Source organism: Oratosquilla oratoria, unplaced genomic scaffold (assembly GCF_046742065.1).
Source record: "Oratosquilla oratoria isolate Oo_2021 unplaced genomic scaffold, ASM4674206v1 SCAFFOLD291, whole genome shotgun sequence".
NCBI lineage: Eukaryota > Metazoa > Arthropoda > Malacostraca > Stomatopoda > Squillidae > Oratosquilla > Oratosquilla oratoria.
In genome coordinates this window covers 101,430-117,546 of record NW_027467642.1, presented here as the reverse complement: position 1 = coordinate 117,546, position 16,117 = coordinate 101,430, and the positions used below count along the sequence as shown (strand labels likewise).

Below are 16,117 nucleotides of genomic sequence, written 5' to 3'. Positions count from 1 at the left end.
TAACGTATTTGTCACTGTTAGACAAAAGAGGCTGTCTGCAAAGCCGTCAGAACAGATCAAGATTTATTTGCTGTTTTATTGGATTCCTGCAGTATGAAGCCTTATGAGGCGTCACATACTATTACCAACAGCGTTATCGTGTATTACTATTACTATATTAAGATTATCGTTGTTTCAAACGTATGACTGTAAATACAGTAAGTATCGTTAAGTCGCCCTTCAGGTTGTTTGTTATACTCTGAAAATAGAAAACGAGGTGAGGATGCAAACATACACATACATTTTTCAGATATGACATCCGGTAATCGTATTTTTCAATACCCTTAACGGAATATAATCTACCTTCCACCATTTGTGATAATCTCATAGATTAAACAAACGTTCCCGTAGCTTTAAATCGTTTTCACAAATGTCTGCTTATTTGAAGACTTCCATGTCGTTTTCTTAATTATAGTTATTATAAAGAAAACGACGGAAATATTACGTCAGTAGCAGCTACGAAAAACTGGTTATTAAAGGCACTAGAATGGCCTATTTTCATTTTGGCACGTGTGCCAAATGTTGTCCTGGATAATATTGAATTTCTGCTTATGTAAAGTGATTATATTTTAAGCTTATAATCAATACGTATTTTGTGTTTACTCTACGTATGCATTTGTTTCTGTTTTTTTTTTTTTTTTTTTTTTTTTCTTCTTTACAAATTTGGGTTAGAATGTTCCGTGAATGAACAACCCGCCAACCGTGGCTGATAAGTGATAACTGATAAGGTTGACCAGATAATCTCGTGCACAACAATAATTTGACAAGGTACGTAAAGCTTGCGAAAGTTACTTGGATAAAAAAAAATGTATTTACGTTATACAGGAACAAAGGATTCATCTTCAACCGGACACTAATATGATTTAGGTTATATGAAAATCTGCAACCAAGACGTTAGAAGTATTGAAGCCTATCATAAGACAAGTCACAAGATGAAATGTGATCTCGGTATTGTTAATAACGAGAACAGTCGGATTAAACTATTCGGCGATTACTTAGTTTCTTCGAGCCAGCAGTGAAACCTGATTAGTATAGAATAAATAAAAATGGGAACTGAAATAGAAAAGACCAAAATGAACTGAACAGTGGTTCAAATGAAAGCATACATTAACAGTGGATGGGCGAATTTGTTAGCTCAAGGAGGACGACATAACTTGATTAGATTAAATTAGGGTATGTTATATTGTTCAAAAAGATAAACGAAATCGGAGGTCTATGTATGTAATTGTGTTTAAAGGGTAGATATCCAGAAACGCGCAAGCTTACGGTACTCAATAGCACCTAACTTAACCAAACCTATCCTAACCATTCCAGAAAAATAGATATTTAAAATAAAAATAATAATGAAAATAATAATAAATACATACATACCTATACCAATGACTATATTCCCCTTATAAGGGAGGTAGCCAAAAAACAAAGGCATAAAATCCACTCCCACCCATTCCATCCCCACATACTCCACTCCCACTCACCTCCCTCTTGGCTTCTCCTGGATGATGGGTCATCCCAACATCTCACCCACTGCCCTGGGTCAGAAGCAGTGTCACAAGACACATCACATCCACAGTAAGGCTGCTTCATTTACTTGGAAACCAACCCTCACTGTCCTCTCATGCAGAAAAAGAGAAGACAGGGAGAAATCCCTTTGGGCTGCATCAAAATATTCACACTTACTCCCTCACCCCCCTATCCCCCACCCACTCATTTCCATGCCTCAAATCATCCATACACAACCATTCTCCACTCACCCCTGTCTTCTCCTTTCCTCAACAGATATTCCCATCTTTCCCAATGCCCCTTTTACCCCATCCATCCATCTCATCTTTGGTCACCCCCTCATGTTCACTCCTGCCTCTGCCTTCCACACCTCTTACTAATCTGTCTTCACTCATTCTTTCCATGTATCCAAACCATCCTAATACTCTTTCATCCACCCTATCTCCCAACTCCCTTTCCACCTCTGTTCGCTTCCTCACCTCATTTCTCACTCTATCCAGCTTGGTAACTCCTATCATAGTTCTCAAGAACCTCATCTCAAATACATTGAAACTCCTCCTCTCTTACTCTCTTATGTTCCATGTTTCTGCCCCATACAGTGCTGTCAAGACAATCACTCCTTCATACAATTTCCTCTTCACATTGATGCCTAAATGTCTATTTCTCATTACACTTTTTAATCCCCCAAGGCATTTACATGCTTATCTCAGTCTACATTTTACCTCCACCTCCACTCCTCCCTTTCCCGTCACATTTGTACCCTAGTATATAAAGAAAACCACTTCCTCCAATCTCTCTCCCACTTCCAATTTGCTGCCACATTCTCCCCTTGTACATCTCATTACCTTTTACCCAAATTTTCTTCAACTTCCTTCTTTTGCACACCTTCCCAAACTCTGTCACTAACTTCCTTAATCCTTTCTCTGATCCTGCTACAGGTGCAGTGTCATCAGCAAACAACAACTGGCTTATCTCCCACTTTTCTCCATTTTCTTTAACCATCTCCAGTCCCCAGCCCATTACCCTTGTGTTAACCTCTCACACCACCCATCCATGTATAAATTGAACAGCCAAGGTGACATAACACATCCCTGATGAAGTCCCACCTTTACCTCTAACCACTTTATGTTTAAAATGTAAAGTTTACAATCAATGCATTCTGCTAGCAGTAATCTACAGGTGTGAGACTTAAACTGATGAAGGCAATGGAAACAAAACTACAAAACTAAGGACTGCACTGAGAATGGAGAGATCAATGATGGGAATAACGCTGAGAGACCGAAAGAGAGCAAGTTGAGTGAGAGAGCAGACTAGAGTGAAATATATTGTGGAGGTGGTAAGAGAGAGGAAGTGGAATTAGGCAGGTAAGTTAGTGTGAACGACTGATGAGCGATGGAGCAAGTGTGTTACCAAGTGGACGATGCAAGATGGGAAGCATGGAAGAGGGAGACCAGACAGGTGGAGAGATGAGATTGAGAAGTTTGCAGGAGTGATGTGGCAGAGGGTTGTGCAGTCATGTGAATCATGGAATGCTATGAAGGAGGCCTTTGTTCAGCAGTGGACTCAGGATGGCTGATTTGATATGATATGACTTTATCAAAAGCTTTTTGTAAGTCTAGGAAAGCACAGTCATCCCATCCATCCCTTTCTTATATTATGTTTATTAGTCTTGAGTAAAAAACAATTAATTTTTTGGCACATGATCTTCCCTAACTGAATCCAAATTGACTTGGGTTTATTATATTGTTTTCTTCCAGATGTTTTATCCATCTATTCTTGATAATTTTTTAACAAATTTTGGCTATAGTGTTTGTAATGGAGACTGGTCTGTAATTTGATGGCTCCTTGTTTCCTCCTTTATATATTGGTACAGTATTGGCATTTTTCCAGTCCATTGGATTGTGCTGACAGCACTGTATGGGGCAGAAACATGGAACATAAGAGAGGAAAAGTTTGAATGTGTTAGAGATTAGGTGCCTGAGAAGTATGAGAGGGGTTACTAGGCTGGATAGAGTGTGAAACGAGGAGGTGAGGAGAACAGGGGTGGAAAAGGAGTTGGGAAATAGGGTTGATGAAAAAGTATTGGGATGGTTTGGACACATGGAAAGAATGAGTGAAGAAAGGTTGGTAAAAGAGGTTTGGAAGGTAGAGGTGGAAAGAGTGAACGTGAGGGGGCAGCCAAGGATGAGATGGATGGATGGGGTAAAAGGGGCATTGGGAAGGAGGGTAAATTCTGTTGAGGAAAGACGGGAGAAGATAGGGGTGAATGGAGAGTGGTTGTGTATAGATGATGCTGTGATGAATGAGGGGAGTGGGTGGGGATGAGATGAGAGGTGAGGGAGTATGTGTGAAAAATAAATTGATGCAGCCCAAAGGGATTTCTCCCAGTCTTCACTATTTCAGCATGAGGGGATGGAGAGGCCAGGCCACTGATTTAATGAAGTGGACTTTCTGTGGATGTGCTGTGTCTTGCAACACTGCTTTTGACCCAGGGCAGTGGGCAAGATGTAGGGATGACCTGTCATCCAGGAGGAGCCAAGATAAGAGGGAGGGAGGGGAGTGGATGGAAGTGGATTTTATGCCTTTGTTTTTTGGCTACCTCCCTTGTAAGGGGGGAAAAGCCTTTGGTATATGTATGTATGTATGTATTTTTGAATTAAAGTTGGACCAATGTTGTGACTTATTTTGCTAATTGGGAACAACTGCAGTAGAGGGAGAGTGGCAAAAGTTTATCCAAGTTTGGCAGCACAGGACAACAATCCATTTAGTATTCCAAAATGCTTTAGAGCAACTACTTTTGAATTAAGAAGAACTCAAGGAAGCATACTTTTTAATGAAGTTGACAATTAGTTGAATGAAATTAAGTAGGTTGGAGAATGTGATTCAATAAATTGAGTGAGGTCATGGGTCCAAACCAACAATTTCATGCCTTTGAATATCTTAAGTGGAGGAGACTACAAAATGTTAGAAGAGGAATAGACATCAAAACCATATAGGACTGGAATGAGACAGTCACCTGGAATCACCTCACTGACATAGCAAAAGGAACCAGAACTAAAACACAAATCAAGGGTAGATCCATTACCAAATCTGTCTATAAATGCATGCAGCCCTGAGGTAGTTAGAAAAGGTATCAACAAGCGATAAACAAGGAGATGGATTACAACCTCATGAGTTTCTTTGAGGAGGAATTTGGTCTTGACCATAGGGGATTGTGTGACTTAAAGTCACTTCAGATAATTGTGTTATCTTAAGTTTTATTAAAATAGTAGTTGAATTCTTCCATAGAAATTGAAAGGCAAGGGTTATGAATAATGAAAATATCTAGATTGCAAGAATTTAAGTGAGTTTCCACAGGCAAAAACTCCTATTTGCCTGAAGGAAACAAAGGTATGGATAAGGAGACAGTTGTCATTTTGGACCAGTATTGCAACACCATAGCAATTGGTTCTATCTTTGCGGTAAAGCCTAAATCAAGGAAAGGATATTTGATAAGGACGGTCCAACCAGGTTCCAGTCAAACAGTATGAGGTTTCATTTATAATAGGAATTTTTTAACTTGGACCTCTGCAGTTCCATGGTAGTAAAAGAAATCCAAAATTTTTAGTCTGCAGGGTCCATTATGAGCTAGTGAAGATGTTATAGGCCAATTTCAGGATTTGGATAAATTGGATAGGTTGAAATTGAAGGATTTCATTTCTGTGAAGATAGCAAGGAAATGTTCATTAGAGGATTTTCCTTCAGAGCCCTTTGTGTTAGGATGTGGTTTTGTGTCATCTTTGTGAGTCGAAGGGTTATGGTTTTCAGTCTTGGGGGATGCAATATATGGGAATTGTTTTTGCCATCTGGATTAGGGTTAATGTTTGTGATGGAGGGTTGAGCATTTCTAGCTACTTCCTCAAGAGTTCTGATACAGTTATCACTAGGTGTGGGGGTAGTAACAGCACTGACAGGCTGAGGTGGCTGTTAGTCTGTTTATGTTGAATTTTGTGGGGTAGATCTATCATGGACCATGATAGACCTACCCCTATGTGTTGGCCTAAGGACAGACATGTGTGGTCCTGGGGACTGACTGCTGAGTTGTTCTGGAGCCTAGACACATTACAGTTAAGTACAGAGAACAAACTAAATGGCCTGCCTGCTTGGGGCAGGCAGTATATATATATGCAAGACTGACCCAATTTGACTGAGGGCAGTGACCCTTTCTGGTACTTCTGACCATCATCAATATCAGCATCAGGTCCTAGTACAATTCAACTCCCAAAAGTATACTAGCATACCTATGGGACATGCTTATGGGGTACATATACACCATATTACCCTCCTTCCCCAAAAGGGTGGGGCCCTGGAGGCAAAGCAGGCAGAGGGAAAGAGGTGGCACTGGCAGTGGCAGCGGTGACATCGGAAATAGGAGATCCCGAGCATAGTGACTTCGGTCTGCATTGATCGTGATGTCCAGTGCAAAGATGTGGTAGCAGCAGTGGCTGCAACAACTGTGGCAGTAACCACAGCAGCAGTAGTGGCAGCAGTGGCTGTGAAGGTTACTGCAGTAGCAGCGATGGTGGCTGCAATGGCTGTGACGGTGGTGGTAGCTGTGATGGCAGTGGCGACAGCAGCAGTGACCACAGAAAATATAATCAAGCCAGTTCACAGAATATGATGGTCACTCATCTATAACTAGTAACTACTGTACCAGGATGTGACATTTTCTGTACTTGGTCACAACCTTCTTGAATTCTTCCTGGCTGTCTTCCATGTGGTGCAGTTCAAAACTGTGTTCAGGTAATTCCTGGTCCCAGTCTTGATTTGGTAATGATTAAGTGTCCAGCTCTGGGCCAGTATTAGGTGCTGGCACAATTTTGTCCATTATTTCTTCAGATGTTGGATATAAGGTTTCTATTTTTCTTGTATTTATTTACCTATACTCGTTGCATTGAGAAATGGCCGTTAGGGCGGAGCACTGGGAGTCCCCCTGTGTTGCCACATATAATTATTTTATAATTTTATTTTATTCTATAATTTTATTTTATATTTTTAAAATGTTGCCACATATAATTATATTCCAATTTTTTTGTCACACACCACCACTGAGGTAAAAATCAAAGCAATGTTTTCTATACAAAGGTTTCGTTTCCTCGAGTCAGACATGGCATATGAGCAAGGGAGAGCGACGTTGCCCTACATTTATTCTCTGGCTCCGCCCCCCTCACACTGCATTCTGTGTGAGCCGTGCGGGCCGTGTTATCTGTGGAGATGTGGCAACACCGGGAAATCTCCTAACCCCGCCTTGGCGGTCACTTCTCGTTGTGCTGACTGTAGTTGTATTATACGGGAAGGGAGCTATGCTCGTGGTGACCCGTCTTTATATCTCTCAGCATCAAGTTTTTTCTTAAAATCTTGATTAGTGTTCGCACACACTTGTTTCTTTGTCTAATTTGTTCCAAGTATCTATCACTGTGTGGGAATTTTTTTTTTTTTTTTTTTTTTTTTTTTTTTTTTTCTCCAGATCTCTTCTGTAATTATCTTTTTTTAATTTCTTTTTGTGTCCTCTTGTTTTCCCATTGTCCCACTTCAATAAATCATTCTTATCTAAGATTTCCATTCCCTTCATAATTCTATAGATAGTAGGTCCCCTCTTTCCCTTCTTTGTTCCAGAGTTGGTAATTCTAATTTGGACAGTCTTTGTTCATGTGTCATTTTGGAAAGAGTTGGTGCCAGTTTTGTTGTTGCTCTTTGTATTCTTTCTATTTTTTTTATATTCTTTTTGGTACTGGGTGTCCATAGTGTTGCTGCGTACTCAAGTTTTGGTCATATTAGAGTAGTTAAAAAAAATTTATCATTCCCTTGTCAAATTAGGCAAATGCCACTTTTATTGACCTCAATAAATTGTAGGTTTCTCTGACTATTTTATTAATATGCTTATCTAGTGTCAAGTCTTTGCTGATCATCACTCCAAGGTCTTTTTCCGAGTTTAATTTTTTGACCTCTTCTTCACCAATTTTACAATCTCTATATTCTGTTTTTACTTTTTCCAAATTCCATTATACTACATTTCTTGATATTGAATTTCACTTCCCACTTTTGAGTCCATTTCCAGATCTTGTCCAAGTCTTGTTGTAATGAGTTGCAATCCTCCTCAGTTTTTACTTTCTTTAGTATTTTTGTGTCGTCTGCAAAGAAATTCATGTAACACTACTTCATCCATGTCATTTATGTATATGGCAAACATGATCGGGGCCAGTACTGATCCGTGTAATGATCCCTGCGTATGGATGGTTTGCAGAATATGAAACCAACTCCACCAGTCTCAGCTCAGTGCAACACATTTTGATTCGATTCCAAATGATGAGTTCCCATGTAATTATCTAATTATATTTATCTAATTGTAGTATAGAGGAAAGGACCAACACTTGTTGGATCCCATCTCTTACTCCTCAGTTTATCTCTTGCTTACCTAAATTCTGGAGTGTTGGTCATTCATGTTAGATGAAATTGTATGTGCTTTATTGTCATATCTTTGTTTTACAGGTGTATCACATCATCTGTTGGAGGTAGAATCAGTTTTAGACACCAACAGAAGTGGCAGTGTTTTGTCATCAAGAGAATAGCTTTTATGCAGACAGTATAATAAACAAGGTATGGAATTAACATTCAAAAAGTTTTAACATTTTACTCTAATAACCAATATGTGAGATTGACTGTCAGTTAGTCCAGTAACAAATTATTTAGAATAATACCCAAAGCTTTGCACCTCCATTATTGCAGTCCTAACTGAGAACCATCATCAAAGTATGGCACTAGCAAGATTTCAGCAAATGTTTGGTTGTTTTAAAATGGCCATCATTGGCATGGTTCATGTGAGAGCACTTCCAGGTAAGAGTTTATAGGTATTTACCTAGTTGTATTATATGGGAAGGGGAGTTATGTTAAGGAAATATTGATTTCTGTAAGTACTGGGCAAAGGTCCTTTGAAATCTATATTCAATCACTCAAAAGGCTGAGTAGCTTTTATGAGATGAGTCCTTTCTGGCTGATGAAAGTTTGGTTTAACATCTGCACATACTTTACATGATCTGGTCATCCATCGCACATCTTCCACTGAGTAGGGCATATTCTTAGACTTAACAAAATGGTACAAGTGGGTGACCCCAGAATGACACAAAGCCTTGTGGAGTGTTACTAGAGATTCCTGTCCATCACATGCTGCCTCACAGTGGGACCTAGAGAATACTGTATATCAGGGGAAATATTTTCTGGATCAGGTCGATACATAATCTCAAAGTCACAGCAAGATAGTTCCATTCACCAACGTAATATCTTATCTTTCTTTATCTTACTCTTATGCTGCTTGTCAAATATAAACCTCACAAATTGCTGGTCAGTCTTTATAGTGAAACACCTGCCCATCAGGTAATGCCTCCAATGGCGAACTGCTTCAATGATGGCCTGGGCTTCTTTTTCTATATAAGCATAGCACTTCTCAGGTCCTTGCAGTGTTCTTGAAAAGAAGGCTACTGGACGTCCATCCTGGGAGAGAACTGTTGCAATGGCAACTTCTGAAGCATCAGTTTCTACGTCAGATGGCCACGACTCATCGATTGCTTGAACTACTGAATTTTCAATGTCCTGCTTGAGAGTGTTAAAGGCCACTTCTGCTTCCTTGGTCACAGGGAATACAGTGATGGTGCTCAGGGGGTGGATTTTGCTTGAATAGTCATATATCCAGTGTGAGAAGTATGCAAAAAGGCCCAGGGCTCGGTGGAGTGACTTCTTGTCTTGAGGCACTGCCAATTCCCGTAGGGGTCAAAGTCGTTCAGGGTCTGGATGTTTTTCTCCACCTTCTACCACATAACCGAGAATGCTAAGTTGTTTTGTTGAAAATGTACACTTTTCCTTATTGTAACTTAAGTTTTTCTTCTTGGCAGCCTCCAGGAACTTAATGAGGGTAGCATCATGCTCCTCCTGTGTCATGCCACAAATGGTCACATCATCCAAGTATGCATAAGTTCCAGTGAGTTGTTCCTCTTGAATAAATGAATCCATGATCCGCTGGAAGCAGGCTACTCCACTGGTGACCCCAAAAGGAATACGAGTAAACTGGTACAGGCCATCACCAGCCTCAAATGCCTTGTAAGGTTTATCTTCTCTAATGGGAACTTGATGATAAGCACTTTGTAAATCAATAGTGCTGAAAACTCTGTACCAAGCAATTTTATTCACTGTATCATCGATACGAGGTACGGGGTAGCTATCAAGCAATGTGAATTTATTGATAGTCTTTGAGTAGTCAATGGCCAGTCGCCACTTTTTGAGTGCATCTTTGACAACAATGACTCGTGTATGCCAGGGAGAATTACTAGGTTCTATTATACCCTCCTTCAGCAATCTCTGAATTTCTTTCTCGACAAACATCCAGTCCGTATATGAATAGTGGCGTGGCCTTGCTGATATAGAACAGCAATCAGCTGTAAGGTTAGCAAACAGCTTTGGTGGGCCCACCTTTATGGTACTAAGTCCACAAATGACAAGAGAAGGTAGGTCTCCTCCATACCTCAGAGTAACAGTATCATGCATTTTCTGGAAGTCTTGACTGAGAATCACATCTGAGCACAGTTGTGGCAAAACCGTTAAACACATACCTTTATAATCCTGGTCATTAACTCTGAGGTCTACTTGGCAAAACCCTGATGTCTGAATAGAGAGGGATGTTGATGCCATAGACACTGCACCCGATGAGTGATGGACGATCAAGGAGTGGCACTTAACTAGGTCTGGGTGAATGAAACTTTCAGAGCTGTCACTGTCAACAAGTCCATCCACCTCTGATCCATTGATAAAGACTTTTACAACTGCCTTTGAGAGTGAACTTGGGGTAGCTGCAGAAGTAACTGTTGCTAGTGTTGCATAGTTATTGAAGTCTATATGTGCACTAGCTGTTGTTGATGGTTTGGCTCTGCACACTTTGGCAAAGTGACCTTTCTTCTGACATTTATGGCACACTGCTTCACATGTGGGACACCTTGAGCGGGGATGCCGTGAAAGTCCACAGAAGAAACACTTAGCACCTACAGCAGCAGCCACAGGGGCAGGCTGAACAGTAACTTCTTGACTGGTACTTGGGTCAGGAGTTGCAGCACTTACCACTTGAAATGGCTGAGTACCGTACATTTCAGAATTCCTTTGAGCTGAATCCAAAGCTCTTGTGTGATCATAGTGGATAGGTCCAGAGTTTTATTCTCCAGGTGTTGCCTTATTGCTGGTGACTGCAGCCCACTTATAATGGCATCTCGGATGGACTCTTCACAATATTGAACAGCTGTTACAGCCTGGAAATTACAATCCTTACTCAGAATTTTCAAGGCTTGAAGGTACTCCTCTAAGGATTCACCAGCCTGCTGGCGGAGAGTTCCAAGGTGGTGTGCAAAAACTCATTTGTGGGCTTGCCATACTGTGACTTTAAGATTTTGATTGCACTATCATAGGTGGTACATTCAGAAATTGTCTCATAGATTTTTGGTGACACAAAGTTGGTAAGTAAACCCAGTTTGTCAATGTTTTCCTAAGGTAGGGCACTCAAGAGGTCTTCAAAGGTCTTGAGCCAATGTTTCCATTCCCGGGCAGCTGTTGACAAGGATGGGTCATAATCTAGCCTCTCTGGTTTAAGCAAGTGTTCCATATTGTAGCCTCTGTTTACCAGTGGTGTAGTAGTCCTTCAGTCAACTCCAGTACCACACAAGAATTTTATATTGGATGAATTGTTGTGAAAAATACACAGACCTTATTACAAGGCTTTATTCAACATAAAATCTATACCATTCTCTGAAAACAGAGAGAGAAGAAATGGTATAGGAATATCAGACACAAAGCATGAATATAAAAGCACAAACCTGACATGATATAAACAAACACAACAGTATTTTATGCACATATACATATATTCGTAAATAGCTGGAGTCCAGGAACCATTTTTATGGAAGAAAGTATACGCTGGACTCGACGTTCGTCAATTTATTAACGGTGAGGGACGGTTTTGCTTCACTTTACGGTTACAATTTCTGGGATCTGTAACAGTGCATGCTTCATGTGACTTTTGTTCCTCGTGGTGAGTTGCAGTTTGTTGTGGCACGTCACAGCGTGCAGCTTTTTACACCCAATCTTGGGGGGCATTTTTCACAATGCATTTTGTTTTCTTATTTATTTTAATGTGAACTCCTTTTTGCATGTTTATTATATTGATGGATTATACATTCTTCTTCTTGTTCCAATTTCTTTGTTCTGTGACAATGCATGCTACGCGGGACATTTGTTCCACGGGGTGCATTGTGGTGCGGCCCATCGGCAGCGGGTTGAGTTCTTACAGCCTTCACTGTATTTTCTTTATTTTTCTATAGTAAACTCTGTGAATGTTTTTAAGGAAGTATTGCACATTTTGTATTATAGTTTTATTTATATTTTTGATTCTCATTTGTGTTTTTGATATGTTCTACCTGTGTTGGATTATAACAGTTACTGGGAAGACCTGTCCCAGTGTACCAGGTATCCCCTATGTATGTACATTTCCTATTGCTACCACTGTATTACCCTGAAGACGAATCCCGGACAGGGTTCAAAACGTCAGAATAAATTGACGAACGTCGAGTCCAGTGTATACTTTCTTCCATAAACATATACATATATAATCCATATACATATAACTCCTAACAATATAATACTGATGCTACAAACATACAGAATTGTTAATACAAATGCACCTTTACAAGGAGAACACTGGCCGAATACTGACAGCTGGAAAACAACATGGCTACCATTTAAATGCTTCCCACACAGTGTTGCCAGATCAATGATTATAGTGCACAGTGTTGCCAGATCAATGATTACAATGCAGTACTACCATAAAAAAAAAGATAATATAATAATAGATAAAATAAGTAAATAAATAAATAGGGTAAGTTAGATAATAACCAGGTAAATAGTAAACAATAATAAATTGAGAGAGAATAATAAATGATAATCAAGGAAATGATAAACAGACAATAACAAACAAATAAATGATATAGGATGGCAGGCATTACACCATCTTGCTTAGGTGTTTAAATAAACAAATCTTAAAGCTTCAAACTGAACTACATTGCACTGCTTCTGGAGGAAGTGTATTCCATTCAGTAACTACATGGTTGGTGAAGTTATTTCTACCCACTCCCAATTGAATCTATTTCCTGACATTTTGAGACCATTATTTCTTGTTGAATTTTCATTCAGTGTGAAAATTTTGTCACTTTTGATGTCAATTCCCTTTAGAATCTTAAAGACCTGTATCAAGTCGCCTCTGAGTCTACGCTTTTTCAGGGAAAACAGATTCATATGTTTTGTCAATTTTTGTATGATTTATTTTTGGTATTTGGAATCAGTTTTGTGGTTTGCCAATGTCTTAAATAAGATTTGGTGACCATATGGAAACAGCATATTCCAAATGTGGATGATACATACATACATATACCAAGGCTTTTTCCCCCTTACCAGGGAGGTAGCCAAAAAGGACAAGGCACAAAATCATTCCCACCCATTCCATCCCCGAAAACACTCCACACCCCTCCACCCTCCCTCCCATCTTAGCACCTCCTAGATGACAGGTCATCCCTGCACCCCGTCCACTGCCCTGGGTCAGAAGCAGTGTTGCAGGACACAGCACATCCACAGCAAGGCCGCTTCATTAAATCGGCGACCCCCCCTCTCCGTCCCCCCATATAAAGGAGAGGACGGGGAGAAATCCCTTCGGGCTGCGTCAAAATTTTTGCTCACACACACTACCTCCCCCCCATTCCCCCGTCCATTCCAACTCATGCATCACAACATCATCCATATACAACCATTCTCCATTCACCCCTGTCTTCTGTCCTCTCCCGTCCTTCCTCAACAGACATTCCCCTCTTCCCCAAAGCCCCCTTCACCCCATCCATCCATCTCATCCTAGGACGTCCCCTCATGTTCACTCCCTCCACATCTGCCTTCCATACCTCCTTTACTAGTCTTTCTTCACTCATTCTTTCCATGTGTCCAAACCATCCTAATACTCTTTCATCAACCCTATCTCCCAGCTCCCTTTCCACCCCTGTTCTCCTCCTCACCTCCTCATTTCTCACTCTATCAAGCCTAGTAACCCCCATCATACTTCTCAGACACTTCATCTCAAACACATTCAAGGTGAACTAACAATTTATATAGCTTGTTAATGAGAGATGGGCTTTTGAAGTCAGAAGATTGTGCAATTAGTCCTAGAATCTTATTTGCTTTCTCAGAGGCTGAAATACACTGCTTAGATGATTTGAGATCATCACTGATAATTACACCAAGATCCTTTTCACTATCCACTTTTATTAATGAATTTTCAAATAACTTGTAATCGTACATACTGTTATTTTTACCTATGTGTGTAACCTTGCATTTATTTGTGTTAAATTTCATTAGTCATTTTTCAGACCATTGTTGTAGTTTATCTTTATAAATTTTCTTGAATATCTAATTGGTTTAAGTGATCATTTGCAATTCTGCACGGTTTTGTATCATCAGCAAATTTGGAGACGAGATTTTAGTCTATGGTCTATATCACTTCTATATACTATGAATAGAATAGCTGGGGATCTATGATAGGCTGATGGTGGAGCTGCAAAATGAGGATCCAAGTTCCTTCCAGAACTTCATGAGGATGTCCCCAGCCATGTTTGATGAATTGCTAAACAGGCTAACTCCAAGACTCACCAGGCCAAGCACTAACTACAGAGCAAACTTGGAGGCTGAACTCAAGTTGGCAGTTACCCTGCGGCACTTGGCCTCTGGAACCAAATACAGGGACATGGCGTATGGCTGGAGGGTGCCACACAACACCATCAGCAAAGTTGCGAGAGAAGTCTGTCAGGCTATATTGGAGGAGTACCTGGATGAGCAGTTCACAAGCCCTAGCACTGAAGAAGGATGGCGCCAACTCTCCAATGAATGGATGCAGAGATGGAACTTCCCCCAAACCATTGGGGCCATCGATGGCAAGCATGTCGCATGCAAAGCTCCCCCCAAGACAGGCTCTGAATACTACAACTATAAGGGCTTCTTCAGCATCATGCTGTTAGCCATGGTCAGTTCAGACTATAAGTTCCTGTGGGCAGACGTGTCTGGGAATGGTTCAGCATCAGATGCCCAGATGTTCAACCACAGTGAGCTGAAGGAAGGCCTTGAGAACGACAACATCACGGGTTGGCCACGTCCTGACCCCCTGCCCAATGACACACAAGATGTTCCCTACTTCATCGTGGGTGATGACGCTTTCTCCCTGAGGACATACCTGATGAAGCCTTACAGTGGCAGAAACATGACCAAGGAGGAGCGCATCTACAACTACAGGTTGTCAAGGGCCAGGAGAGTGGTGTAGAATGCCTTTGGCATTATGGTGAACAGGTTTCAGGACATCTTCCCCCTACCAAGTTGGCTGGTGTACTGGTGAGAAATGGAGCGCCCGCCCTGTTTTAAACCTCCGCAACCCAAATGCCACACATGCGCAGTGCATCTGCAATCTCCGGGATACTTCTGCTCTACATCATCCATGCTTCCGTGACACATTCACTATTCTTTTGCTTTGTTTGCAATACATATGCAAAAAATACGCTATTTTCCGCATTGTATCCGTTTTATACCCGCAATACTTGCAATACATCTGGCCTGATATAACGGTATTTTTCACCCCCGGACGGCTTCCGCAATGCTTTCCGCTTTTGTTTGTAATACATCAGCGATACATTCTCAATACATGTGTAATTCATACGGTTCATATGCGCACAGTATGTTGGGAAAAAGTCAATTTTTGCTGCGGATGATTGCGGACGGCTGGAACCCAGCAAAATTGGCATCCTCGATTCATTTGTATTTCATCCATAATTCTGTGGGACCGGGCCTTAAGATCAATAAAGGTGGCTTTTACTTACTTGGATGAAGAAATGGTGCAGAAAATACTAGTCATACTGGTAAGGCCAAGACATTATGGTCACTGAGTACCAAAAAGAATATGAGAAAATTTGAGAGAATCCAGAGAGCAACTATAAAGATGGCCCCAACACATTCAAAACTGTTATATGAAGAAATATTGTCAAAACTAGAATTACTGACTCTGGAACAAAGAAGAGAAAGAGGTGACTTGTTTACTATATATAGAATCATGAGAGGTATGGAAGTCCTTGATAGAAAAGATTGATTAAATTGGGATAAGAGAAATGCAAGGGGACATGGAAAGAAGCTCAAAAAGGACAGTTATATAGAAGAGACCTGAAAAGGAACAGCTCTCCCCACAGAATGGTGGATGTATGGAACAAACTAAATGAAACAATAGTGTGTGCAAAAACCATACATGAATTTAAGAGCAATGTCGACACTACGAGATACAGAGATGGGACACCATGAGCGTAGCTCTCCTTCCTATAAGATACAACTAGGTAAATGCATGTTATCTTGGCCACACAAACCTGATGTGCTAGAAACATGACAGTGCGACCCTGCTTGGTTCAACCTAACCAAATCCCATGTGATTATGTAATTG

The 16,117-nt window shown here is 40.6% G+C and overlaps 1 protein-coding gene and 1 pseudogene across 4 annotated transcripts in view; one reads left to right on the top strand and one right to left on the bottom strand.

Moving 5' to 3' along the window:
• The first annotated feature begins 700 nt into the window (after positions 1-700).
• The window catches only part of LOC143023049 (uncharacterized protein F13E9.13, mitochondrial-like), a 44,131-nt gene continuing 28,714 nt past the window's right edge, over positions 701-16,117 (top strand). For 2 of the 4 annotated variants that reach the window (XM_076181516.1, XM_076181518.1), the window contains exons 1-3: positions 701-807; positions 8,068-8,175; positions 8,305-8,412. In XM_076181516.1, coding sequence (XP_076037631.1) covers positions 8,331-8,412 — 82 coding nt within the window. In that variant the 5' untranslated portion in view covers positions 701-807; positions 8,068-8,175; positions 8,305-8,330. Of the gene's footprint in view, positions 808-886; positions 907-8,067; positions 8,176-8,304; positions 8,413-16,117 lie in introns of those variants that run through there. The other 2 variants (XM_076181517.1, XM_076181519.1) reach the window with 2 other exon arrangements.
• On the bottom strand, positions 8,525-11,893 carry LOC143023048 (uncharacterized; annotated as a pseudogene).